Source organism: Bos taurus, unplaced genomic scaffold, assembly GCF_002263795.3.
Source record: "Bos taurus isolate L1 Dominette 01449 registration number 42190680 breed Hereford unplaced genomic scaffold, ARS-UCD2.0 Leftover_ScbfJmS_2140, whole genome shotgun sequence".
In the NCBI taxonomy this organism is placed as follows: Eukaryota; Metazoa; Chordata; class Mammalia; order Artiodactyla; family Bovidae; genus Bos; species Bos taurus.
Window position 1 is genome coordinate 102,126 of NW_020191223.1, and position 27,513 is coordinate 129,638.

The 27,513-nt window shown below is 40.8% G+C and overlaps 1 protein-coding gene across 7 annotated transcripts in view; it reads right to left on the reverse strand.

Moving 5' to 3' along the window:
- Window positions 1-9,165: 9,165 nt before the first annotated feature.
- LOC522845 (ankyrin repeat domain-containing protein 26) overlaps window positions 9,166-27,513 on the reverse strand; it is a 78,320-nt gene continuing 59,972 nt past the window's right edge. For 5 of the 7 annotated variants that reach the window (XM_024989110.2, XM_059884461.1, XM_024989111.2 and 2 more), the window contains 7 exons: window positions 26,932-27,084; window positions 23,612-23,682; window positions 22,750-22,843; window positions 16,104-16,394; window positions 15,310-15,511; window positions 10,550-10,594; window positions 9,166-9,410 (listed from right to left, as the gene is read on the reverse strand). In XM_024989110.2, the coding sequence (XP_024844878.1) occupies window positions 15,314-15,511; window positions 16,104-16,394; window positions 22,750-22,843; window positions 23,612-23,682; window positions 26,932-27,084 (807 nt within the window). In that variant the 3' untranslated portion in view covers window positions 9,166-9,410; window positions 10,550-10,594; window positions 15,310-15,313. Of the gene's footprint in view, window positions 9,411-10,549; window positions 10,595-15,309; window positions 15,512-16,103; window positions 16,395-22,749; window positions 22,844-23,611; window positions 23,683-26,931; window positions 27,085-27,513 lie in introns of those variants that run through there. The other 2 variants (XM_024989112.2, XM_059884462.1) reach the window with 2 other exon arrangements.

Genomic DNA, 27,513 nt, shown 5'->3' on the forward strand with positions numbered 1-27,513 from the left:
TTGACTCTGTGCTTAGGAAGTTGCAGTTACAGCAAGAACATTTTGCCCGTTCTCACCTTACTGGCTTCTCATGTCCCTTCTACCCTGGATTTGTTCCCTCTGTAAAGCACTTCTTCAAGATTCCAGCCTTCATGTATCTTGGTTTCTCCTTTTTGATTTTTGTTCACTCTCATTACTACATTACCAAAACTAAAAAAACAAAACATTTTAAATACAGCAGTGTGTACATGACTGTCTCAAACTCACTAGCTATCCCAACAAGGACCTACTGTATAGCACAGGGAAGTCTGCTCAATGTTATGTGGCAGCCTGGATAGGAGAGGGCTTTGGGGGAGAATTGTTGTTCAGTTGCTCATTCGTGTCCAACTCTGTGTGACCTCATGGACTGCAGCATGCCAGGCTTCCCTATCTTTCACCATCTTCCCGGAGCTTGCTTTAAACTCATGTCCATTGAGTCAGTGATGCCATGCAACCATCTCACCCTCTATCGTCCCCTTCTCCTCCTGCTTTCATTCTTTCCCAGCATCAGGGTCTTTTCCAATGAGTCAGCTCTTCACATCAGGTGGCCAGAGTATTGGAGCTTCATCGTCAGTCCTTCCAATGAATATTATGGGTTGATTTCCTTTGGGATTGACTGGTTTGATCTCCTGACTGTCCAAGAGATTCTCAAGAGTCTTCTCCAAGGGGGAGAATGGATACATGTATTATATCTATAGCTGAGTCACTTTACTGTTCACCTGAAACTATCACAACATTGTTAATCAGCTATACCCAATAAAAAATAAAAAAATTAAACAAAAAAATGAAATAGTGTTGTTAGTTTATACCAAAGCAGTCCTGTTTAGTCAAAGGCATGGTTTTTGCAGTAGTCATGTATGGATGTGAGAGTTGGACCATAAAGAAGAGCTGAGAGCTGAAGAGTTGATGCTTTTGAACTGTGGTGTTCAAAAGAGAAGACTCTTGAGAGTCCTTGGACTGCAAGGAGATCAAACCAGTCAATCTTAAAGGAAATCAGTCCTGAATATTCAGGACTGAAAATCAGTCCTGAAAGGACTGATGCTGAAGCTGAAGCTCCAATACTTTGGCCACCTGATGTGAAGAACTGATTCATTAGAAAAGACCCTGATGCTGGGAAGGATTGAAGGGAGGAGGAGAAGGGGACTTCAGAATGAGATGGTTGGATGACATCACCAATTTGATGGACATTGGTTTGAGCAAGCTCCAGGAGTTAGTGATGGACAGGGAAGCCTGGCTTGCTGCAGTCCATAGGGTCACAAAGAGTCAGACAAGACTGAATGACTGAACTGAACTGATTTTCCAGTAGTCATGTATGGATGTGAGAGTTGGACCATAAAGAAAGCTGAGCACCAGAGAACTGATGCTTTTGAGCCGTGGTGCTGGTGAAAACTCTTGAGAGTCCCTTGGACTGCAAGGAGATCTAACCAGTCAATCCTAAAGGAAATCAATCCTGAATATTCACTGGAAGGACTGATGCTGAAGCTGAACTTCCAATATTTTGGCCACCTAATGCAAAGAGCCAACTTAATAGAAAAGACCCTAATGCTGGGAAGACTGAAGGCAGGAGGAGAAGGGGATGACAGAGGACTAGATGGTTGGATGGCATCATCAACTCAATGGACATGGGTTTGGGCAAGCTCTGGGAGATGGTGAAGGACAGGGAAGCCTGGTGTGCTGCAGTCCATGGGGTCACAAAGACTTGGAGAAGACTGACCCCCTGAACGACAACAATAACACATAAAACAGATAACCAACGAGGACCTGTTGTATATCACAGAGAGCTCTACTCAGTTTTATATAATAACCTATATGGGAAAAGAAGCTGAAAAGAATGGAGATATGTATGTATATAGAACAGATTCACTTTGCTGGACACCTGAAACTAACACAACACTGTGAGTCAAATATACTTCAATGAAATTTTTCAAAAAATTGCTTCCTGCTGGAACAAGGCTTTATATCTCTTTAGAACAAATCTCTCCAACTCCTAATAAGTATCTCAGATTCTAAGGGGTCATTCGTATGACTTCCTTCCATTAAATTTGCAGTTTCCTAAAGTACCTTTATTCAGTCCAGTGGGTCATGAGCATTGAGGGGCCCAATGACAACCAGTAACAACCCACGAGAGAAGAAGCCACATTTTGTTGGTTTTCGAATTTCTAGCATCCAGCACAGAGACTAGACTCTGGACTTGGTTGGTTTGGTGTGCAGCTTCTGAAGGACATGATACTCACTCAATAGCTGAGGTGGGGGAATATGATACACAGAGTATTTTAAGAAGATAGATTTTTCTAGACTTTTCAGACTAGGTGGGTAACGAATGAAAACCTCCTAACTAGGAACATTCCCCCCACCTCTTGAATCTATTTAAAATAAAGGAGGACACACTACAAAGAAAAACTAATGGAAATGGAGCAGAACACTGTGAAGACCTCCCCATGGCACCTGCCTCTTGTTGGTAGAAAAGCTTTAGCCTCTGAGGCTTTGCCCAAGTCCCAAAGAGCAAACATAATCAGAGAAGTGCGAAAATGCTGAAATAAATGAAAACGGTCCAAGACAAAACAACAATAGTTAAAGCATCAAAGTCAGCTCCTCCTCAAGGGCTGTAGATAACATTCTGAGCCATATCCTGGAGTTCTGCAGATACTGAAACCCCCACCAGGTGGAAGAAGTTAACTGCATGCTGACTACACCTATGTAGACCCCAGACCAGTTGAAACCTGATGGTTGATGATACTGACTCCTAAAATCACCCACTTAGTTCACCACCAACCAATCCAGAAGGATGTACACCAGCTATCAGGCATCTCACACCCTCACCCCTAACAGTGCCTTTAGAAACCCTTCCCTGAATTTGGGGGAGAATGGATACATGTATATGTGTGGCTGAGTCACTCTGCTGTGCACCTGAAACTCACCACATTGTTGGCTATGCTCCAATAATATACGTTTTTTAAAAAAATTATTTTTGTCCTTAGGAAATCTAACCCACATATTTTTCCTTTTCTAGTTTACAAAGAAATGCATTCATTTTTTCCAAAGTCAGTTTAGATGTTTTTGTGAAGGTATATTTTAGATGTGAGCAGTAACTTTGAATAAAACTGATTTCCCCCCGTAATGTCCATGGGCCTCATCCAATCAGCTGAAGACTGCAAGCCCAAATACTGAGGTTTGTCAAAGTGGAAGGATGTTTTCAAATTGTGCTGGAGAAGACTCTTGAGAGTCCTTTGGACTGCAAGGAGATCAAACCAGTCAATCCAAAAGGAAATCAACCCTGAATATTTATTGGAAGGACTGATACTGAAACTGAAGCTCCAATATTTGGGCCACCTGATGCAAAGAGCGATTGCTCGGAAAAGACCCTAATTCTGGGAAGGACTGAAGGCGGGAGGAGAAAGGGGCAGCACAGGACAAGATGCTTGGATGGCGTCACCGACTCAGTGGACATGAATTTGAGCTAACTCCAAAAGACAGTGTAGCCCTGAAGTAGACAGAGGAGCCCTGAAGACTGCAGTCCATGGGGTCGCAAAGAGTGGAACACAACTTAGCAACTGAACAGCAACCGAAAAGTGGAAGAGTTCAAGTCTGAAGCATAGAAACCCCCGACTGTTGTTCTGGGGATTCAGATTCAAGACTGCAACATCAACTCTTCCCTGAATCTCCAGTCTGCTGGCTCACTCTACAGATTTCAGGTCTCCTGACAGATGGATAGATAAATAGCGAATCCCCTACTGTCTTTATTCCCCCTCTGGAGAACCTTAAAAATTCTACTGTATTCTAGCAGTGTGGCTCTAGTTATGTTTCACTGTATCCAGGCAGCAGGAATATAGTTATGTTTATTATTATAGTAAAATACATTGTGGTAGTCATCTTGTAAGTCAAATCATTATGCTCTATACCTTAAACTTATACACTGCTGCATGTTAATTACATCTCAATAAAACTGGAAGGGAAAAAAATTGCAATTTGGGAAACAGAGATTCAGGTTAAACTGAAAGAGTGTTCCAAAAAGGAGTCAGGGGTTTATGAAGACAAAAGGCCACAGGTTGTCAAAAATTGCCTGATGAGAACTGTGAGCGACTCTGATACAAGCCAGGAAATATTTGTCCTTACGGAATCACAAGTTATTTAGGGGAGGGGTGGTCCAAGAAGTAGCTTGAGTTTTTGGCAGATATTCTGGAGGACTTCATTAGGACAACAAATGATCGGAAGGTCAGATTCCATCCAGGCTGAGACATGCCTGTGTCACACTCGTTAATGGCCTCCTGGCTCTGTTTCAGAGAGCTCTTTAGGGAGCATTATTGTCGTTGAGTGGTTAAGTCATGTTCAACTCTTTGTGACCCAATGGACTGCAGCACGCCAGGCTTTCCTATCCTTCACTATCTCATGGAGTTTGTTCAAATTAGGGAACGTTAAGACTCCATGGTTTTTCTTTCACAAAAGGCAGTATGAAATCTGTCCCTGACTTCTGCTCAAGTGAACAACTGTAACAGGGAAGACCCTTTTGTATTCTATTACAAGTTCAGCACTAAAGGGATGTTGCCTTTATGCTTATATGATACATAGTTGCTCTTAGCTGGGAGCCTTGCCTCCTGCATAATAAGGATTAAGCTTAAATACCTGTGTTTACCTCCCAGGAAACAACCTGACCAAGCTCGCCTGTCAATGACTGCAGGAAGGGAATTAACACATTCCCTTCAGAGGCTGATGGGAACCAGGAAAGGTTTGACTTTACTCTTTCTCCTTTTAGTGTAAACCAAGCCTGAATTCTAACTCAGGAAAGATGGTTCTTATGGGACATGAGTCCACCATTAACTTGATCTACCAGCTTTCCAAACAAAGTTGCTATTCCTTGCCCCAATAATTCATCTCTTGATTTATCGGCCCATCCTGTAGGAAGCAACAGGACTTGGTAACAGGATGATGCTGCTTATGTCTAAGGCCTTCAAGTGAGCGTCAGCTCACTGGCTGGTGCTGCTGTATACGTAACAGTTTACCAGAGATCTCTTCCTTGCAGACGAGGCAAAGTCTCTGCCAGTTGTAAATGAGCATGACTACCTGTACTCAGGTGTGTCCTGTGGGGGAGGACAAAAACTGTCCTAGGTTCATCTGGCTGGTTAAGAAGCGACTTAACATGAGACAGATTAACAGGAGAAAAGCAAACAAAAGGTTAACAACGTGTATACTTCTGTATACATGGGTGAGAACCAGAAAACATGAGTAACTCACCAGAATGGTTGAAACCCTCACCTTAAATGCCATCTTCAGCTAGAGACAGAGGAGGATGCTGTGGGTAGTGGTTTGGGACTAGAATGTGGAGGAAGGTGATTCACATGGAGATGGAAAAGCAAGTGTTTGGAACTCTCTGTAAATATTTGGAGTTCCCCTGACCACACCTGGCCCACATTTTTTCTCAGTATCTCTCATAGTAGCTGTCTTCCTGGGCTAGCCCCTTTATCTAAACTATTCAACATTTAAGGAGGCGGTCAAAAGAAAGGCTTTGAGTCTTTTGTTTCTTAAAAATATTCTGCCTAAAATCATTCTCTTGCCAAAGATTTGACACATTTTGGGGTGACAAATTTTGCTTCCCTACAATGCCCTGGATCAGGTGGAAAAGGTTAATACGGAAACCCAAGGAGGAAGCCACCTTGCTTCCCAAAATAGTCCCTAAAATGTTGGGGGACTTGCTTAGATTCCTGAATCTAAGACTTGGGGGACTTCGGCTGAGACCAATGTCTTTTGCTCAGTAAGGGTCTTGCTGATTAAATGTTGCCCAAGACAAGCCAAAAGGATTTGGTGCCCATCAACTTCAAGTTTCCTTGGACTGGTTACAGTGGCTGAATTGCGGCCTAAAACTCTTCTAGGAACAAGGAGGGAAATTGTGGGGAAATAAACTTCCCTGGGATTTCTCAGCGGTTTTGTAAAAAGCTCAGATCTTCTGAGACTCTTCAGCACAGACATCTGCAACCGTTCATCTAATTAATAGCTCCAATCTGAAAGAATTCATAGTCTCATCTCCCCAAGGAGCAGGAGAGACCTACAGCCCAGAGTAGGTCCCCCGAAGGTGCTCCATCTCCCTAAGAATCTATATTTCAAGAAGGGATGAGGCCCAAAACCTTGGAGACTCCAGGTCAGGCTCCTGGAGAGATTTTGTTATCAGCAAAGCCCATAAACAGTTGCCAGGTTAAACAAACAAACAAACAAACATATTAGGAATAAAAATACTAACCTCCTTTCCCTTGTGCTTAGTCTGGTTTCTCTTGCTTGCTGAGTGTTTCCTGCAGAGGCCTTGCTTCCAGCTCTTCAAACCCCAGTTCCTGGTGTGAACCAGCTTGGCCGATGCTCTTGCTTGGGCTGGGGGTGCCGTGTGTGGAGACGCTGCACCCACCTTAATGCAAGATGGCAATGAGCCTTGTGAGCCCCATTACTGGGAGCAGCTGTGCCTGTCTCTGCTCCCCAGAACCCCGCCAACTCCACCCATTCCCCGCTGATGAGAGCCCTACGGAGCAGCCCCACCCATGGCCTTTTGGAGACTGTGGACTGTACAGTGGGTGCTCCCACTTCTCGGTTCCTTTGCTTCTTAACACAACTCATTTCATTGGCGGAGAAACACTGGGCAGAAGGACCCTTTTTGGGGTGGGTGACACCTTTACTTACGTACCAAAGGCCAGAGTAAGGAGGACATCCTTCCCAGGAGAGGAGAAGGCCCTTCTCAGCAGCAGGGACAAGGTTTTCTTCCGTTCTGCACCTGCTGTTGTGGAACAACTGACCTGCTCTCAACACACGGCCCCAGGTGCAGTCCTGGGCGAGGGGGCAACGCCTGTATGTTTACTGTGAGATATTTAATAAGAACTGTGTCTCTGATCACAATGACCTGTCCGTGCCTTCAGGATAAAAGGAAAGAATACTGAAAGCCTAGCCAAAAGGAGGGAGTGTCTCCAAAAGGTCAGTTAGAGTGAACGCCAAGAGGTAGGAGGAATTCAGATAGACAAGGGCAGGAAAGGTGTGGCTTTGATTCAGCGATGTGGTAGTCATCAGTGACTTGGGAGTAGTTTTGAGGAAAGAAAGGGAAGACAGTCTAGAACTGCTAGGGATACAGGTAAACCTTTCAAGAAGTGTGTTGTGGGACCTCAGATTGTCTGGTACAAGTGAGAGGGGAGAAGCATGGTGAGAAGTTCGTAGAGAAGAGATCTAAAATATTAATCAGAAGATACAAAATAATAAAAGTAGCAGGATCACTGGGCAGTGCAGCACTGAGACCCTTGGAGAGGGTGGTGGGGGAGAAGGATCATCAGTCTCATATGAAACTGGAGTTCTGCCGAGTCAGATCACTGAGAGGACAGAAAGACAAGGGGATGAAGGATTAAGTGAGCATTAGTAACATGTCAGCTCTTGGAACTGTTGGTGAGGAAAACACTTCCTCCACCCTCTTAGGTTCAGTTATTGGGAATCTGCCAATTAAATTGACAAAAGCAGATAACCATGAGAAAACAACATTTAAATAGCTTTCCAGGAATGATGTACACATGTGAGAGTTGGAGTGTAAAAAGGCTCAGTGCTGAAGAATTGATGCTTTCAAACTGTGGTGCTGGAGAAGACTCTTGAGAGTCCCTTGGACAGCAAGGAGAAAAAACCAGTCAATCCTAAAGGAGATCAACCCTGAATATTCATTGGAAGGACTGATGCTGAAGCTCCAATACTTTGGCCACTTGATGGGAAGAGCTGACTTACTGGAAAAGGCCCTGATGCTGTGAAAGATTGCGGCCGAGGGAGAAGGGGGTGACAGAGGATGAGCTAGTTAGGTGGCATCTTCGACTAAATGGACATTGAGTTTGAGCAAACTCCGGGAGGTGGTGAAGGACAGGGAAGCCTGGCATGTTGCAGTCCATGGGGTCGCAAAGAGATGGACGTGACTGAGCGACAACAATAACAACCACGTGCAGAGGTTCACAAAGAAATGTGACTTGAGGGGGTGACTACAACCGGGAGTTGATATACTACTTAATAAATGCCAGGGAGTAGGAGATAAAGGCATCTTCTGAAAAACAGGTGACTTGGGGAAGGAGGGGCACTTATAACAAAAAACATTTAAGAAATATAAATGGTACCTTAGGAGGAGATAGGGGAGTTTTGCGAAAATGTCTGGCGCTTGGAACTTTTCTCTCATTTTAACACGGTTTCCAAAAGTAAATCAAAAGTCAATTAAAACCAATTCAAATGCATTTCTTTTTATAGCTGAATAATATACAGCTTCTTTATTCATTCATCTATTGATGTACATCTAGGTTACTTCCATGTCCTAGCTATTGTAAGTAGTGCTGCAGTGAACACTGGGGTACATGTGTCTTTTTGGAATTTGCTCTATGATGCAGGGAACCCAAAGTTGGTGCTTTGTGACAAACTAGAAGGGTGGAATGGGGAGGAAGGTGAGAGGGAGGTTCAAGAGGGAGGGGACATATGCATATCTATGGCCGATTCAAGTCAATGTATGGCAGAAACCATCACAATATTGTAAAGTAATTATCCTCTAATTAAAAATAAATTTTTAAAAAAAGTTAATTCATTGCAAAGGCAAAAACTCAGGCAAATCTTATTTCTCCATGAGGAAAGACCTATGAATCCATGTTTACAGTTACATATAATAAGTTTTATGCCACTATTAACAGTTGTAAGACATCAAAACATTGATGGTAGCCATAACAGCAGTATCTAAATCTTTAGGTCTATATATAGTGATAAAAACTGGAAAATACAAAAAAGCTATCATCAACACCACTAAATATTAATGACAAGTCTGGTTGTTTGGGTGCTGTTTAAACAGCTGATATTAGGGTTTGAGTTCATACAGGGCCGCTCAAATGGTAAAGAATCCACCTGCAATTCAGGTGACCTGGGTTTGATCCCTGGTTCTGGAAGATCCCCTGGAGAAGGGAATGGCTCCCTGCTCCAGTATTCTTGCCTGGAGAATTCCATGGACAGAGGAGCCTGGCAGGCTCGTCCATGGGATCACAAAGAGTTGACATGGCTGAGTGACTAACAGTATCACTTTGAATATGGAAAACTCAACAGTGCTGGCTTTTAAGTCTGCTAAGTTAGATGCAGAGAAACATCACTTAAAATACCATATACATTGTTATCATACACACATAATATGAAAATATTTTCCTTTAATAAAGAATTTCTCATCAGGTTTAATGGGAAACAATGAAAACTTCACGTAAACAGTCCCGTAGGGAAACTTTTACTATTCATCATTCAAATCATATCTTTTTTCGTCAAAGTCTGTACATATTCTTGTGATGTTTTCCATAGTAGGTCCTCATATACATTTGACCCATCTGTAGATCCTCAAGGAGACACTCTAAAGGAATTAGATGCAAATTCAGCATCAACTGGAAAGAAAAGGAAAGAATTATATTCTTTACCTAAAATACTTGAGTTAACTAAGTATTAGTTAAGAAAAAAAAAAAAACAAAAACAAAACTGAGACCTATTCAAGTGTTCCGAAGAATGAAATATATCTATAGATGACACAACACAAAAAACGAGATTACAATTATATAATCTGCTCATGGTCGCACGTGTGGCTGAGTATCAGGGCTTCTGGTTTTCTCATTCTTCATTCATTTACTCGATAACTACATGCAGAGGTGCTGTGACAAGCACTGGAATTATAAGATGAAGGTGCCCCAGTCCACCCTGAAAAATGATATGCCCTAAACTGGAAAAATACATGAACAGCGGATTTCCATACAGAGTCATAAATACTAAGACAGATATAAAAGATGGCACAAGGAGCACTCAAAAGGGACAGCCAGCCTTGTGTCAGTACTGCCAGCTTTTTGATGGAGGTGATATGTAAGTAGCTATCTGAAGGACAGGAGAAAGTACAAGAGGTAGAGGGGAGAAACATGTACAAAGACCGGAGGTGAGGAAGCACACCTGTGGGATCCTACACAGTCTGGCTGGTTAGATGCAGAGTTGAGGGGCAGAGGAGGGTGGTAGAGAGATAAGGGCAACTACTTTGGCAGGACCCAAATTGATGTGGGTGTTTGGAGCTTTTCCTGAGCGTGAAAGATAAACTGGTGACAAAGTCAGCGACAGAGGAGTTTTAAAGTCACCACCAAGTGACAGCTACACAAACATGACTGCTTCAGCCTGGGTTCCTAACCGTAACCACTATCAGACACTTGAGACGCTGATGAACTCCACGTATTCTGAGAATAGTGTCAGGGTGTAGGCAGATAGTTCCACAGGGATGGAGGCAGCAGAAGAAGGAAATAGCAGAAATAAAAGAAATACCTAGACCTTTTGGGCTTGTTTTTCAAGCAACGGAACATGGTGAAAAAATGAGGAAGAAGGAATTTTTCACTATGACTGCTCATGCTCACATTTTTCATTAGCTATATGTAAGAAAAAATATTTAAGATAGCAACTGTTATCCAAACAATGGAAAGAGACGCCACTGACTGTTTACCATGTATTTCAGAAATCAATGTCTAAGTTTAACTCATACGTTTTGGCAACATACCTTCTTCTAGTTCTCTAGTTATACTCCTGCCAACTCCTGCTGCATCTGAAATAAGTCAAATATTATGTTTAAGTTAAACAAGAGATATTATCATAGGAATGACATATAATTTCCTACATGTGACATTTAAATAATACTTTGAGACTAGACCTAACTTGAAGATTACTTAGGTAGAAAAATAATCCCATAAATAAAAGAAAATGAATTCCTACTTATTCTGCTTTTAGATAACAGAGAACATATATATGGAATGCTATTTAGATTAATCTGATAAAAAGTATAATAAATATCAGTCTATTGAGTACACATAATTTCAGAGAATTAGGGAATGACCCATAATCCTGGTAATGATGCACAAGATCACCATCTTCTCCCTTAACAGCTCCTGCCCTAAATATGTACTTCCAAGACCTTTATTTTGATTTCTAGGTGAGGATCATGTTCAAATGAAGTAGTTTGAAGTCGAATATTAATAAGAAGAACACATCTGCAGTTTTCTTTAAAGTTTTCCTTTTAGCGAAGCATAGAAAGGTGAGAAAATTATACACAAGAAAACAATGTACCAGCAAGTTTTAATTCTAAAGGTGTTTAGCGAGAAGGATTCTCTCACAGTGTTAGTTTCTGAACTATGTCCCATAGAAGGGGAAGGTCCCTTGGGGGTCACTGAAGGGTTGAGGAAACAGAGAAGTCACAGCTGCACAGTCTCTGGCCACTCCTTTAGCTAAATGACTCTATACTTGTCTCTTATATAATACGGTTCTGTGCAGAAGGTTTTTTTTAAAAAGAAAGGTTGTTTTTAAGGTACAAGACTCATTGATGTAGTCAAAGTTACAATTCTACAAAAGAGTCTAGAGTCCTATGCCAGCTAATTCCTCAGATTAAGAAAACACATATAGTTTTTTTAACTATAACATAGAGAAAATGAATATGTAAAACCTTGTTACGTAGTTCAGTAATGCTTGTGGCATTTAATAAATGTTTTAAATTATGTCTTAAATGTGTGAACAAAAATAAATCAGTATCAAACTCCTATTTGTAGCAGTTGATATAGTTAATTTGTAAAGCATAGGTATTTTTTAAACACAGGACAGGAAACTTGAAAATCTTTAGTTGAATCAAGCAGGCCAAAATTGAAAAGATTAGTCTTAAAAGGATGTTCGTTTCCTCCTGATAAAACCTGGTTTATTAAAATGAGTCAGCACAATGAATTATCCACATTTTGAGTTATTTAGGACAAAATTTAAAACACAAATAAGATCTCTCTTTACTATTTAGCCTACTTCTATCCGAGCTCTCATGGTTAATTGTTATATACAAAAAGAATGAGTGTAATCTCAACTATAAATCTGGTCAGAAATTACAGTTGAACTTCATTTCCTCAGCCCGAAGTTTCAAAGGGAGGACTTATACTCCTACCCTCCTCATGAGAAGCAAGGAGATTTACAAAAAATATTTTTCTGAGCAATTGTAGAATGTTTCTAAATTTGTAGTTAAAGCAAACATGAAAAAATTTTAAATGAAGCTCACTTTTGTCTCTATCTCAACACTATACAGCCGACGTACTCCTTTTCCTATTTGGAACCAGTCTGTTCCATGTCCAGTTCTAACTGTTGCTTCCTGACATGCATTCAGGTTTCTCAAGAGGCAGGTAAGGTGGTCTGGTATTCCCATCCTATTCTAAATCCTTTCAGAATTTTCCACAGTTTATTGTGATCCACACAGTCAAAGGCTTTGGCATAGTCAATAAAGCAGAAGTAGATGTTTTTCTGGAACTCTCTTGCTTCTTCCATGATCCAGCATATGTTGGCAATTTGATCTCTGGTTCCTCTGCCTTTTGTAAAACCAGCTTGAACATCTGGAAGTTCATGGTTCACATATTGCTGAAGCCTGGCTTGGAGAATTTTGAGCATTACTTTACTAGTGTGTGAGATGAGTGCAATTGTGCAGTAGTTCGAGCATTCTTTGCATTGCCTTTCTTTGGGATTGGAATGAAAACTGACCTTTTTAGTCCTGTGGCCACTACTGAGTTTTCCAAATTTGCTGGCATATTGAGTGCAGCACTTTCACAGCATCATCTTTCAGGATTTGAAATAGCTCAATTGGAATTCCATCACCTCCACTAGCTTTGTTCGTAGTGACGCTTTCTAAGGCCCACTTGACTTCACATTCCAGGAGGTCTGGCTCTAGGTGAGTGATCACACTATCGTGATTATCTTGGTCGTGAAGATCTTTTTTGTACAGTTGTTCCCTGTATTCTTACCACCTCTTCTTAATATCTTCTGCTTCTGTTAGGTCCATACCATTTCTGTCCTTTGTTGTGACCATTTTTGCATGAAATGTTCCCTTGGTATCTCTAATTTTCTTGAAGAGATCTCTAGTCTTTCCCATTCTGTTGTTTTCCTCTATTTCTTTGCATTGATCGCTGAGGAGGCTTTCTTATCTCTTCTTGCTATTCTTTGGAACTCTGCATTCAGATGCTTATATCTTTCCTTTTCTCCTTTGCTTTTCACTTCTCTTCTTTTCACAGCTATTTGTAAGGCCTCCCCAGACAGCCATTTTGCTTTTTTGCATTTCTTTTCCATGGGGATGGTCTTGATCCCTGTCTCCTGTACAGTGTCACGAACCTCCGTGCATAGTTCATCAGACACTCTGTCCATCAGATTTAGTCCCTTAAATCTATTTCTCACTTCCACTGTATAATCATAAGGGATTTGATTTAGGTCATACTTGAATGGTCTGGTGGTTTTCTCTACTTTCTTCAATTTAAGTCTGAATTTGGCAATAAGGAGTTCATGATCTGAGCTACAGTCAGCTCCCGGTCTTGTTTTTGCTGACTGTGTAGAGCTTCTCCAACTTTGGCTGCAAAGAATATAATCAATCTGATTTCGGTGTTGACCATCTGGTGATGTCCATGTGTAGAGTCTTCTCTTGTGTTGTTGGAAGAGGGTGTTTGTTATGACCAGTGCATTCTCTTGGCAAAAGTCTATTAGTCTTTGCCCTGCTTCATTCCGTATTCCAAGGCCAAATTTGCCTGTTACTCTAGGTGTTTCTTGACTTCCTTCTTTTGCATTCCAGTCCCCTATAATGAAAAGGACATCTTTTTTGGGTGTTAATTCTAAAAGGTCTTGTAGGTCTTCATAGAACCGTTCAGCTTTTTCAGCATTACTGGTTGGGGCATAGATTTGGATTACTGTGATATTGAATGGTTTGCCTTGGAAACGAACAGAGATCATTCTGTTGTTTTTGAGATTGCCTCCAAGTACTGCATTTCGGACTCTTTAGTTGACCATGATGGCTACTCCATTTCTTCTAAGGGATTCCTGCCCACAGTAGTAGATATAGTGGTCATCTGAGTTAAACTCACCCATTCCAGTCCATTTCAGTTCGCTGATTCCTAGAATGTCGATGTTCACTCTTGCCATCTCCTGTTTGACCACTTCCAATTTGCCTTGATTCATGGACCTAACATTCCAGGTTCCTGTGCAATATTGCTCTTTACAGCACGATTCCCTAAATGATTTGCATTTTTTAAGTTGCCATATAGTAAATGGAATGTCCCACTAAACTGAACACTGAAAGCACAGAGCAGACCTCCTGTAAACAATGATAGTTGTAAACATGCTCTAAAGAAGTACACATGTGTCTGGGGCTCCTCAACTAACAAGTCACAGTTGGGAGAGGAGAGAGAGGGCGTCAGAGAGAAAGGGAGGTGGCCTCACAGTGATATCTGCTGCCCTCTGGGACACACCTGCCTCGAGGAAAGAGTTCAGGGATGAAGAAACACCCCATCCCTCAAAGCCACGTTCAAGTATTTGCTTTCACCACCCTAGTATAAATGTTTCACTCGTGACCTCAGAAAAATTAAGCATTTGGCTCTGAGGAATCACCTAGAGCCACAATCTCAAGGGCAGGATGAGAAAGTCATTGGGTGAGACTGAAAAGGGCTAAAACAGCCCCAGAAACAATTTCAAGCATCCCTTGCTTTTCCAAAGTTCATTTTATGTTACTTCACTTCTACGAAGGGCCTACATAGGCACCTGTTTTTCATAACAACAACAACAACAAAAATCTCCTGTTTTTCATAATAACAACAAAAAAAAAAATCTGAAGAGGATTTTTGGTTTCATTTAAAAAGGCAAAAAGCTGAAACGATGTTCAGTGCATGTTTTTACAGTGAGAGGCATCGTGTTCCACAAACAGGGAGACCGGCCCCACCGAGCTCCTTCCCCGGGAGTGACACCCCACCTCTCAGCGTCAAGTCGCCACACCCCTGAACCTTGTGTGGGAGCACCTGTGCTTTACTCGTGCATATTCATTTTATGCATCTACGAGCAGAACGTGTCCTCGGGTCCCTGCTTCTTTGGTTTATGATGTTTTGGCTTATGAAAGGCTTCCTAGGAATGCTCTGCTTTCAGATAGTAGGGAAACCTGGACTAGGCACTGGAGGTGCTGCGATCTGCCCTTTGCATCTTCCACACCCGCCCTGAGTCAGGTCACCATGTTATTTTTAGGCACTCTGTGAATTATCCTGCCAGTCACCCCCATGTTCATTTCCCCTGATTTCACAACCATGATTTTACATAGTGTAGGAAAACTTACAAGGATATAGTATTACTAGTTTGACTTAGGGCCCCTTTGGCAGTGACTATCTAGTTAGCTTTCACTTCCTACTCATCTCAGGAACCTGGCTCTATAAAAATTAGGCTTTAGAGACAAATTAATGAACTAAATTTATTTTGTGATTCTGTGTTTTGACTTACGTGTCTAGCTTACTTTCCAATGACTTTCTAACTTTAGTTCTTCTAGGTAGAGTTTCTTATATTTTTCCAACTCTGCTTGAGAAGTTTTCGTCTTGGAGAGTTCAGATTCCAACTCTTTAATTCTGAGTTCCATCTGACTTATTATGAAAGCAGTATCATTCTCTCGTAACTTCTCTAAGTTTTCTTGAGATGCTGCTTGTATCTAAGTCAAATTTTGAAAGATATATTTCTTTTGTTAATGATTATAACCTGAATAATTGTATTTGTTCCCTTTAGTTTTGAGTCAGTAATTCAGAGAGCAATTTTAAATGTGAAAAAAAGAAAAGTGAAACTTTAAAATAATCATGGTCAATGTGAAATGAATTACATCTGAATTATAAAATTAAAGTGGAATCAATGTTATAGTAGTACTTATGTAACCTGATAAGTCAAAGAATAAGAGGATCAACTTAAAATTTAAAAACTGAACAAGACAACTTGAGAATAATTCAAGAGGATGGTACCCGTTCTAAACCACAGTATTTTTTTTCCTCTTCATGGTGTTGTTTTATGTCAATTGGTCTTATAAGTAAAAGGATCCTCTAGTGAGAATCATTCTGAAATATCAATTTAGTGATAACTGTGATGGAAACTGAAATCTTTCTCTCTTCAGAGAGAGACAAGTGTCCCCTTCCTTCCAGAAATCTACAAAACAAACTGCTCTAAGGGAAGCAGAGGAAACACATAAACTGTATGCATCCAAAATGTAATTTACAGTGAGGCGAATTCAAGGATATGACAAATCAACAAATTACCTGTAAAAACATGTTGACTTCTCTTAATTTCTCTCTGAGATCCTGTATCACTCTTTCTTCAACCTCCTGTTTGTAGTGCTCTACTTGACTGTGTTCTATCATATTCAGTTCTATATGACTTTTGAGGGTCACTACTTCTTGCTGCAACTTCTTTTTATTCTTCTCTAGTTTTTCACATCTCTTTTGCATTCCTTTCATAGATAATAACTCCTCTTGAAGAACTTCAATTTTTGCATTCACGTGCAGACACGTTGAACATACAGTTTCCAGCTTTGCTGGAAGATCATCAATCTGCAAGAATAGAACAAATGCCATTTGGTAATGAGGGAAGTGGACTGAGCCCAGCCTAATACAAACTGAGGAGCAAATAAATGTGATGGTATCTGTACTGTTGAATGTAGGACCAGGAATTACGCAGAGAATCAAGAAAGAAGTCACCAAGAGTCACAAAATATATTCTTCACTGTCATCGTCTTTGTCACACAACATTTGCACTTGATTTTACACTCTTTTATTGTTCTGTAATAAAGCTTTTCTCTCTTTCCTCCATGGAATGACTGCAAGTCACCCCTTGGTAGAACGTCTCTTACTCCTTCCCCTCACCATGTCCCATGGTTTTTAAAGAAGTTAGAGGTATATTGTATTGAGTTTAGGGCTGAGTTAATAAATGCCTCCCAAAAAAAGATAGTGAAAATAAGACTCTAATGACTAAATCTTGTAAATATGGATTCTAATCCAATAAGCCTTTTTCTGAACTAGAAATAGTTTTTCCTAATTTGAATTGCATTCCAAAGAGAAATGATTCACAAGGCTAAAGATACCCGTTTCCTAAGAATTTAGTGAGATGATCCATACATTTTTCTGAACAACAAAAAAATGCTTCTTTCTGGCAACCCATTGTTACTTTCCACAGAATAAGAGAACATAGCTAACAAAACAAACAAAAAATATTTGCTGGAATTTCAGTGACACAGAGTAGGAAAGAACTTTCATTTAGACAGAATGATTACTTGGTAAGTCGAGGTGAATGGAGCTGGTGGTTTTCAAACATGTCTACAAATTCTTTGACACTTTTCACATGAAATTCCCTCCCCTTAAATATGTGCTGGCCTCAGTAGCTGATTCTAGTGGACAGAGTCTGGGGGAACTGCTATGTTATTTCTCAAGCTAAATAACTTCTGACTTCGGCTCCGTGGGGAAGCCCACCCTTAGCATCAGTCACCATGCTATGAAGAAGCCCAGGCCACATACTGAGCACATGTCAGTGTCTTCCCCCACCTAATGACCCATCCAAAAGCCAGCTCCAGTTGCCAGACACGTGCATGAGCAAGTCTTCAGATGACTCTGGTCCCCACCTTCACAACATCCCAGCTGATGATGACTGGAGAAGAAATGAGCTGGCCTCACTCACTGAGCCTTGCTGCAAAACAGACTTGTGAACAAAGGAAATGCTGTTTTGAGTCACTAGGCTTTGGGTGATCTCTACTGCAATTTGTTAGCAATAAATAACTGGCACAGATACTGATATAAAAATGGGGTTCAGTGCAGTTCACTCAGTCATGCCTGACTCTTTGTGACCCCATGGACTGCATCACACCAGGCTTCCCTGTCCACCACCAACTCCTGGAGCTTGCTCAAACTCATGTCCATCGAGGCGGTCATGCCCAAAAATGAGATATTGCCATTAAAAAAGAACTAAAACACACGAGAATGCTTTTGAACCTGGATGTAGGTGGGACCTGAATGGATGCAGAGAAAGAAATGAAAACCCAATGGGCTTCATGACATTGTACACAGAAGCCTGATGGTCCTTGAAGAGGCTGCCGGTGTCGGCTTCTAGGCAAGAGAAGAAACTGACACTGAAACATGGGGGGCAGAGACTCTTGTTATGAAGCAGCTGAAAGTAAATCAATGAGAGGGGTAAGCTATGAGACAAAAAAAAAAAAAAAAGCACTATTAAATATAAAGGAACCAGGACTCACTGGGTTCAATACCATATCCCCTTTACAGCATCTCCACCTGTCCAATTGTCACATGATGCAAAAAGACAGAAATGGCTTCTGGGCTAAGATCAAACCTAGGGTGCTGCCAGGAAAACATGGTCTAAAGGTAGAACCTGTAGGCTGTAAAACCCTTCATTAAGACCCTGGAAAGACTTAAGGTGGTGCCTCAGGTTCCTTTAAGGATCTTAAGAGCCTAAGTATTTTAAGGGCATCATCCGGCAAAGCTTCACAGAAAGCCCAAGGTATGATGCTTCCCTCAAAAAAGATTTTTGAGGGTAGCTTTTCCAATGGCATGAACCCCAATCAAATTCACAGGACACCGAAAGCTTTAAAGAGAACTTTGGCAGCAAAAACACCGCTCGCTTGCTTGATTGACCTAACAGAGACCAAGTGTTATTCACCCAGTCACGTCTGACACTTTGTGATCCCATGGACTGTGGGAGAAGGGATAGGCTACCCACTCCAGTATTCTTGGGTTTCCCTTGTGGCTCAGCAGGTAAAGAATCCGCCTGCAATGTGGGAGACCTGGGTTCAATCCCTGCATTGGGAAGATCCCCTGGAGAAGGGAAAGGCTATCCACTGCAGTATTCTGGCCTGGAGAATTCCAACAACTGTGTAGTCCATGGGATGTCAAAGAGTCGGACACAACTGAGCACTTTCACTCTCACTTTCTCCAGGGGATCTTCCCAACCCAGGGATTGAACCTGGGTCTCCTGCATTGCAGGCAGAGTCTTTACTGTCTGAGCCATCCGGGAAGTCCAACAGAGACCAAGACATACAAAATGAGAAAAGGCCTTTGAGATTTTCTTAGAAGTTCGATAAAGAGGAACCTGGCTTAGGAAACATGACTCAGCTACAGACAGAGGTCATTTCTTAAGAAAAGGACAGCACAGAGCCCAGAGTGTGAGCACAGAAATCAAAGAAAGTATTACTTCTCATGGGTTCATGAGTGATATGCATTTATACTCAACACAGTTTATAAACCTGATGCCAGTCAGGACAGACTTCAAAATGAATGACTTTCCTTCAAACAGCTTAAAATAATTTTTCATCATTTTGTTATCTTTCTGGAATTTAAACTGCCAACATTTATTTGTTAAAAATAGGCTATTTTACACATAAAATCGACCATCAGCTGATGTCCATGTGTAGAGTCATCTCTTGTGTTGTTGGAAGAGGGCGTTTGCTATGACCTGTGCATTCTCTTGGCAAAACTCTGTTCACCTTTTCCCTGCTTCATTTTGTACTCTGAGGCCAAAATTGCCTGTTACTCCAGGTATCTCTTGACTTCCTACTTTTGCATTCCAGTCCCCTATAATGAAAAGGACATCTTTTTTGGGTGTTAATTCTAGAAGGTCTTGTAGATCATCATAGAACTGCTCAACTTCAGCTTCTTCAGCATTAGTGGCTGGGGCATAGACTTGGATTACTGTGATATTGAATGGTTTGCCTTGAAAACAAACAGAGATCATTCTGTCATTTTTGAGATTGCAGCAGAGTACTGCATGTCAGACTCTTTTGTTGACTATGATGGCTACTCCCTTTCTTCTAAGGGATTCTTGCCCACAGTAGTAGATATAATGGTCATCTGAGTTAAATTCACCCATTCCGGTCCATTTTAGTTCACTGATTCCTAAAATGTCAATGTTCACTCTTGCCATCTCCTGTTTGACCACTTCCAATGTACCCTGGTTCATAGACGTAACATTCCAGGTTCCCATGCAGTATTGTTCTTTACAGCTTCGGACTCTACTTCCATCACCAGTCACATCCAAAACTGGGCGTTGTTTTCGTTTTGGCTCCCTCTCTTCATTCTTTCTGGAGTTATTTCTCCACTGATCTCTAGTAGCATATTGAGCACCTATCAACCTGGGGAGTTCATCTTTCAGTATCCTATTTTTTTGCCTTTTCATACTGTTCATGGGGTTCTCAAGGCAATAATACTCAAGTGGTTTGCCATTCCCTTCTCCAGCAGACCACGTTGTGTCAGAGTGCTCCAGAACGACCCTTCCACCTTGGGTGGCCTGACATGGCATGGCTCGTCGTTTCATTGAGTTAGACAAGGTCGTGATCCATGTGGTCAGTTTGGGTAGTTTTCTGTGATTGTGGTTTTCATTCTGTCTGCCCTCTGAGGGATAAGGATAGAGGCTTATGGAAGCTTCCTGATGGGAGAGACTGACTGTGGGGTCTTATTCTGATGGGCAGGGCCATGCTCAGTAAATCTTTCATCCAAGTTTTTGTTGATGAGTGGGCCTGTGTTCTCTCCCTGTTGTTTGGCCTGAGGTCAAACTATGGTAGGGGTAATGACAGTAATGGCCACCTCTTTCAAAAGGACTTGTTCATGCACTGCTGTATTCAGTGCCCCTGACCCCCAGCAGGCCACTGTCGACCCACCCCTCTGCAGGAGACACCTGGACACTCACAGGCAAGTCTGGCTCAGTCTCTTGTGGGGACACTGCTCCTTTCTCCTGGCTCCTGGTGCACACAAGGCTTTGTTTGTGCCCTCCAAGAGTCTGCACTGGTCATACCAAAACACCCTCTTCCAACAACACAAGAGACGACTCTACACATGGACATCACCAAGTGGTCAATACCAAAGTCTGACTGATTATATTCTTTGCAGCCAAAGATGGAGAAGCTCTATACAATCAGCAAAAAAAAAAAAAAAAAAAAGACCGGGAGCTGACTGGCTCAGATCATGAGCTCCTTATTGCCAAATTCAGACTTAAATTGAACAAAGTACAGAAAATCACTAGACCACTCAGGTATGACCTTAATCAAATCCCTTATGATTATATAGTGGAAGTGACAAACAGATTCAAGGGATTAGATCTGATAGACAGTGCCTGAAGAACTGTGGATGGAGGTTTGTGACATTGTACAGGAGGCAGTGATCAAGACCACCCCCAAGAAAAAGAAATGCAGAAAGGCAAAATGGTTGTCTGAGGAGGACTTACACATAGCTAAGAAAAGAAGAGAAGCTAAAGGCAAAGGAGAAAAGAAAAGATACAATCATCTGAATGCAGAGTTCCAAAGAATAGCAAGGAGAGATAAGAAAGCCTTCTTCAGTGATCAAGGCAAAGAAATAAAGAGAAACAATAGAATGGGAAAGACTAGAGATCTATTCAAGAGAATTTGAGATACCAAGGGAACATTTCACGCAAAGATGAGCACATTAAAGGACAGCAATTGTTGGACCTAACGGAAGCAGAAGATATTAAGAAGAGGTGGCAAGAATACACAGAAGGACTATACAAAAAAGATCTCCATGACTCAGATAACCGTAACAGTGTGATCACTTACCTAGAGCCAGACATCCTGGATTGCAAAGTCAAGTGGGCCTTAGGAAGTGTCACTACAAATAAAGCTAGTGGAGGTGATGGAATTCCAATTGAGTTATTTCAAATCCTATAGATGATGCTTTGAAAGTGGTGCACTCAATACGCCAGCAAATGTGGAAAATTCAGCCGTGGACACAGGACTGGAAAAGGTCAGTTTTCATTCCAATCTCAAAAGCAATGCCAAAGAATGTTCAACCAATTGCACAACTGCACTCATCTCACATGCTAGTAAAGTAATGCTCAAAATTCTTCCAGTGAGGCTTCAACAGTACGTGAAATAAGAACTTCCAGATGCACAAGTTGGATTTAGAAAAGGCAGAGGAAATAGAGACCAAATTGCCAACATCCGTCTGTTGAATCATAGACAAAGCAAGAGAATTACAGAAAAACATCTACTTCTGATTTATTGACTGTCAAAACCTTTGACTGTGTGGATCATAACAAACTGTGGAAATTCTTCAAGAGATGGGAATGCCAGACCACCTTACCTGCTTCCTCAGAAACCTGTATGTAGCTCAAGAAGCAACAGTTAGAATCAAACATGGGACAATGGACTGGTTCCAAATTGGGAAAAGATGCATCAAGGCTGTATATTGTCACCTGCTTATTTAACTTCTATGCAGAGTACATCATGCGAAATGCCAGGCTGGAGGAAGTACAAGCTGGAATCAAGATATCTGGGAGTAATATAAATAACCTACTAAAGTAATCTTTGAAAAATCCCCATGCATACCCCACGTCTTTAAAAAAAAATCCAACAAAGGAAAAATGCATTCTTTCAAAAACACTGTCTATGCAGAGGTAGTATTCATTCCTGGTGAAGAGAATAAGCTACAATATTAAAAATGATTCATTCTCAAAAATCTCACAGAAGGGTTAGGATTACAAGAGATACTCAGAATTCTCAATCAAATCATTACTCAAATTTCTAGACTCTAACAGATGTTTGTGTACCAATGTTCAAGGCAGCATTATTAATAATAGCCAGAAAGTGGAAAAACCATGATTTCATTGACAGAGGAATGAACACACAAAATATTTTCTATATAAAATATTGCTTTTGGACTGGATTGTCACAATCTTTTAAATTAAAATCTTACTACAAAAATCATTAATTTTATGAATTCAATCCATTTCTTCTCTAAAGAGTAATTATGCTATTAGTAGCAAGCAGTATCAGTAAAAATACCATAAACTTTTTAATCAATGAGACTTTTCACATTGTCCAAAATATTCTTATATATTACTATTAAAAAGTTAAAACTCTTCTTCAGTATGACAGAAATTAAGAGGTTGACTTACCGATCTTATGCTTAACAGGTTTTCCTGAAGCTGTTTGATTCTGCCTGCTTGCTTTTTGACTGTAGTTTGTAAGTCGGTATTTTCCATTTCAAGCCTAAAATGCAGATTTTAAAACAATGATTCTCACACATAGGGTTTTTTGTTTAAAGATTTTTTTGAATGTGGACCATTTTTAAAGTCTTTATGGATTTACTGCCATATTGCTTCTGTTTTATGTTTTGGTTTTTTGGCTGGGAGGCACATGGGATCTTAGCTCCCCAACCAGGGATCAAACCCTCTGCATTGGAAGGCATAGTTTTAACCAGTGGACTGTCACGGCAGTCCTTCACACATAGATTTTTAAAATACCACACTGTTTCTGAACAAACATCTGCAGGTTCCATTACATAGGTTGTTAGAATTTTGAAAAGTAAATGATCTGGCAACCGCACTGTTTTTCTAGTTGTGTTTTGTGGATAATTGGCTTCCCTGGTGGCTCAGACGGTAAAGAATCTGCCGACAATGCAGGAGACCCAGGTTCGATCCCCGAGTCAGGAAGATCCCTTGGACAAGGAAATGGCAAGCCACTCCAGGATTCTTGCCTGGAGAATTCCATGGACAGAGGAGCCTGGTGGGCTATACTCCATGGAGTTGTAAAGAATCGGACACGACTCAGTGACTAACACTTTCACTTTTCACTTGTGGATAATGTGCAAAATATGGAAATAATGGGGGAAAATTATGCATCTCAAAACACCTCAAAGCTGAAATGTTACCCAGCTTCACAATGATGTTTTTTATTATCATTACTGATCTAATTATCATATTATACTGTTTATCTGCTTTATATTTAAGTTATTTTCTGTGCTGCTTTAAATCATACTTTTGGATGTGATCCTGTGTTTTTTCAGCACATCTCACGGCCTCTGTACGTTGATCTTGTGTTTCTTGCAACTAAAAAGAAAGAAAAAAAAAAAAGGGAAAAAAACCAACTGTTTTAATTACTAATAACCTAGTGAATCTGCCAATGTCAGTTTCTGTCTCTTTCATCTGCATATTGTTTACAGCTGTTTTCCTGCCATACAGCGGAGTTGAGTTGTTACAATAGATACCTTACAGTCCAAAAAGTGAAAATATTTACTGTCTGCCCTTTGTATATTACTGACCTCCCCTTTAGCACTCAAACACAAAATCATTCATGCTTTAAATTAGATTTTCTCAAATAAGTACACAAATTTATAAACTGGCCAAATGGGGAAAGACAGAAAATTACCTGATGATAAACTATATATATATATATATATATATATATATGTATATATATATATATATATATATTTATTTATTTATTTATTCTAAGCTCCACATCAGCCATCACTTTAAACATCCACATTTGTGAATGACCACAGCTCTTCCAGTGATTATGAGAGCTAGCGCTACTGTTGGTGACAACCAGATGCTTCAGGGACTAGTGTGAGAGGCAGTAGGTACATGGGAGCCAGAATCCATGGGCCTGTGTTCGAATTCCATCAGTTCTGAGCTGTGGGTCCTGGGACAAATTACGTAACCTTACTGTATCTCAGTTTCTCCCTCCATAAAATGGGGATAATGGTAGCATCAACCTCAGTGGGATGCTGGGAAGATTAAATTGGGGACTATACATAATGTCAGAGAAGGCAATGGCATCCCACTCCAGTACTCTTGCCTGGAAAATCCCATGGACGGAGGAACCTGGTAGGCTCCAGTCCATGGGGTCGCTAAGAGTCGGGCACGACTGAGTGACTTCACTTTCACTTTTCACTTTCATGCATTGGAGAAGGAAATGGCAACCCACTCCAGTATTCTTGCCTGGAGAATCCCAGGGACAGAGGAGCCTAGTGGGCTGCTGTCTATGGGGTCGCACAGAGTCAGACAGGACTGAAGCGACTTAGCAGCAGCAGCATACATAATGTATTTAGAAGAGGACGTGGCAGATACTAAGAGCTCTTTGTAATTGGCGTTATTACGGTTGCTGTATTTTATCTGCAAAACAATCTGATACTTGAGGCAGACGGCATGCCAACGAAAATGGTCTTCTACACAATCACAGTGAACTCACTCTCCATACCGTTGCAAGGGGCAGTAAGGGGGAGCATGAGGCCCAGAACACACGCGTTCAGACTTCAAAAATGTTCACTGACTCCACTAACAAACTAGTACTCTAGTACTTTTCTCCACTTACAGTAATTTGCAACTTCCTTCCTCTCTGTACTACTCAGTGGACAATGACCACCAGTTAATGTGTAAATAGCACCTCCTGGATGGAGTGGTACAGAACATTACACGACCATCAGAGGAAGGATGAAGTCACTGCCACTGAAATATAACTCTACTGCTAAATCAAAGTTCTGAGTCAATTCATTCTCACAACTGTTAATGTCTAGCCAGTACTCCGGTGAGAAAATTAAGGTTACGAGGTACGGATATCAGAGAAGCTATTCCCAGAACTTTACAGTTGGTGAAAGGCTAGAAATCTGTAAATCCCACTTCTGCCTACATAATGAAGGAAGGCAAATTTACACTTTTCTCCCAGAGTCAGGGAGAAAGATGAGCATTTAATTGAACAATTCTCCTCTATTAGATTAAGCGCTTTCAATTTTACATTGAGTTGCTTAAAATACATTTTAATAAAAGTTTTACTATACAAACACCTTCAAGAAAAAATAACTGGCGTGGGATGAAGTACTTAGTTGTGTCCTAACAGTTGTTAAACTAAACTGTTTCCCATTTATGCAAGACAAGTGCTGTGCATATCCATAAATATTCCCTGTTAGAACAAGGTATACCTAGATAAGATTCTCCCTCATGAAAAAAATGACAACAATGCAAAATTAAGGGCTAAATTGTTCTTCACAGACTACATAACAGGGCTGAAGAGAAAAGGCTCGATGAGAGCTGGACAGTCAGGAAAGCTCCATGGAGGAGGAGAGACTGGGCGCCAGGTCTGAATAAATGGAAGACTACCCAAGAGAAAACAAACTGTAAAGACAGAAAGCACAGTCTGAGCAAAGGCCAAGAAGAGGTGAAATCAGCCAGTTAACTCAGGATAAAATCCAACCACAGGAAAATAAAAACATGTCCATCCAGAAATGTATAAACCAATGTTCACAGCAGCATTATTAAGAGTTGCCAAGTGGAAACAACCCAAATCTCCATCAACTTATGAATGGATAAATATAGCCACGTACTGTTTATTGTTTGACAGTCAACAGAAATGGAAGAACTGATACGTGCTATACCATGGATGAACCGCAAAAACATGAGGTCAAATGAGAAAAGCTAATCCCAAAGGAGCATACTGCATGATTCCATTTATGTAAAACACCCAGAAGAGGCATGTCTCCAGAGACGGATATTAGACTGGGGGTTGCCTGGGGCTGCGGGAGATGGGGGGGCCTTGGGAGGTAGCTAAGGGATGCAGGGTTTCTTTGGGGGGCTGATGGAAATGCTCTAAAATTGACTGTGGTCACAGGTGACACCTCTCTAGACTAAGAGATACTGATCTACACACTTGGAATGGGTGAATTATATGATACGTGAATTATATCTCAATAGCTTTTTAAAAATCCAAAGGCACTATCTAGATAATGTGCTTAATTCTCTATTTTCGATGTACGTGTTATACTCCATCTGAGTGCCTCCATGCTTTTACAATGTATCTTAAATGAAAAGAAAAGAAGGCAGTGCCTAACTTCAACTGGTTTGTATAATACACTTTCTGCACAAGTTATTCTGAAATGCACAAAATAAATATATACAGAACTCCACAGCCATTCACAAAAGTGAAGATGAGAAATGATAACTTTCTGGAACATTCCATTAAACATTATCCTCTGATTTTATCTGGCTTGCCTCATCATGGTAATACAGGGATCAAGAAATAAAATATTGTTCAATAGAAAAAAAAGTCTCTCAACTTGTGTGAAGAATGATGCACAATTCTCCACTTTCCTAAGGGTATATAATATATGAAATATATATATATATATAATGCAAATGGCAGAATGAAAATCAGAGTTTAAGAAACAAGTGCACTTAAAGATTAATAAAATTATAGTAAATTACTAGTAATGAAAATAAAAAAGAAACCTGTCCATGAAAATGAGCATCCTAAAACACTTTATCCTATGTATTAACTGTCGACACATTCAATTTCACACATACCTGACTTGTGAGTTGATGTAAGTTGCTCTTTAAATCCTGTGCCTCAGCTTCTAACTTGGCACAGTGATATGACATGACGTCCAGGGATTCCGCCAACTCAGACCGCTTTTTGAAGCTGTCAGACAGTTCTTGTTGAAGGTGTCTCACAACTGCCTAATAAGATGCTTTGTTACTGAGTTTATCAAATCACTTTACTATTACACTATGTTAGTAACAGATGACTCCAACACATGTACTTTGAAAACTATCACCATGGACAGCAACTCACCTTCTTTTCTCCTCCCTGAATGTGGTTACAGACCCAGAAGGGCTCCCCACCGGCCTTCCTGATATTAAGTTCCTCAGACGAAGGAGGCAGCCCCACTGTCCACACCCTGCCCCTCCCGATAAATCTGCAGAGCTTCACCACCTCACGTCCAGAACGAAACAGGTGTGTAGGTGGGACAAGCGGTGGAAAATTCCACACTGTGGAAACATTTTTCCTCTTTCTTTATTAGAGGCTTCGATTAACATCAGAGATCTTCACATATTCAATCCAGTGCTCAGATCTTTCCAATAGATTCCTTCCTCAGAAGGAAAATG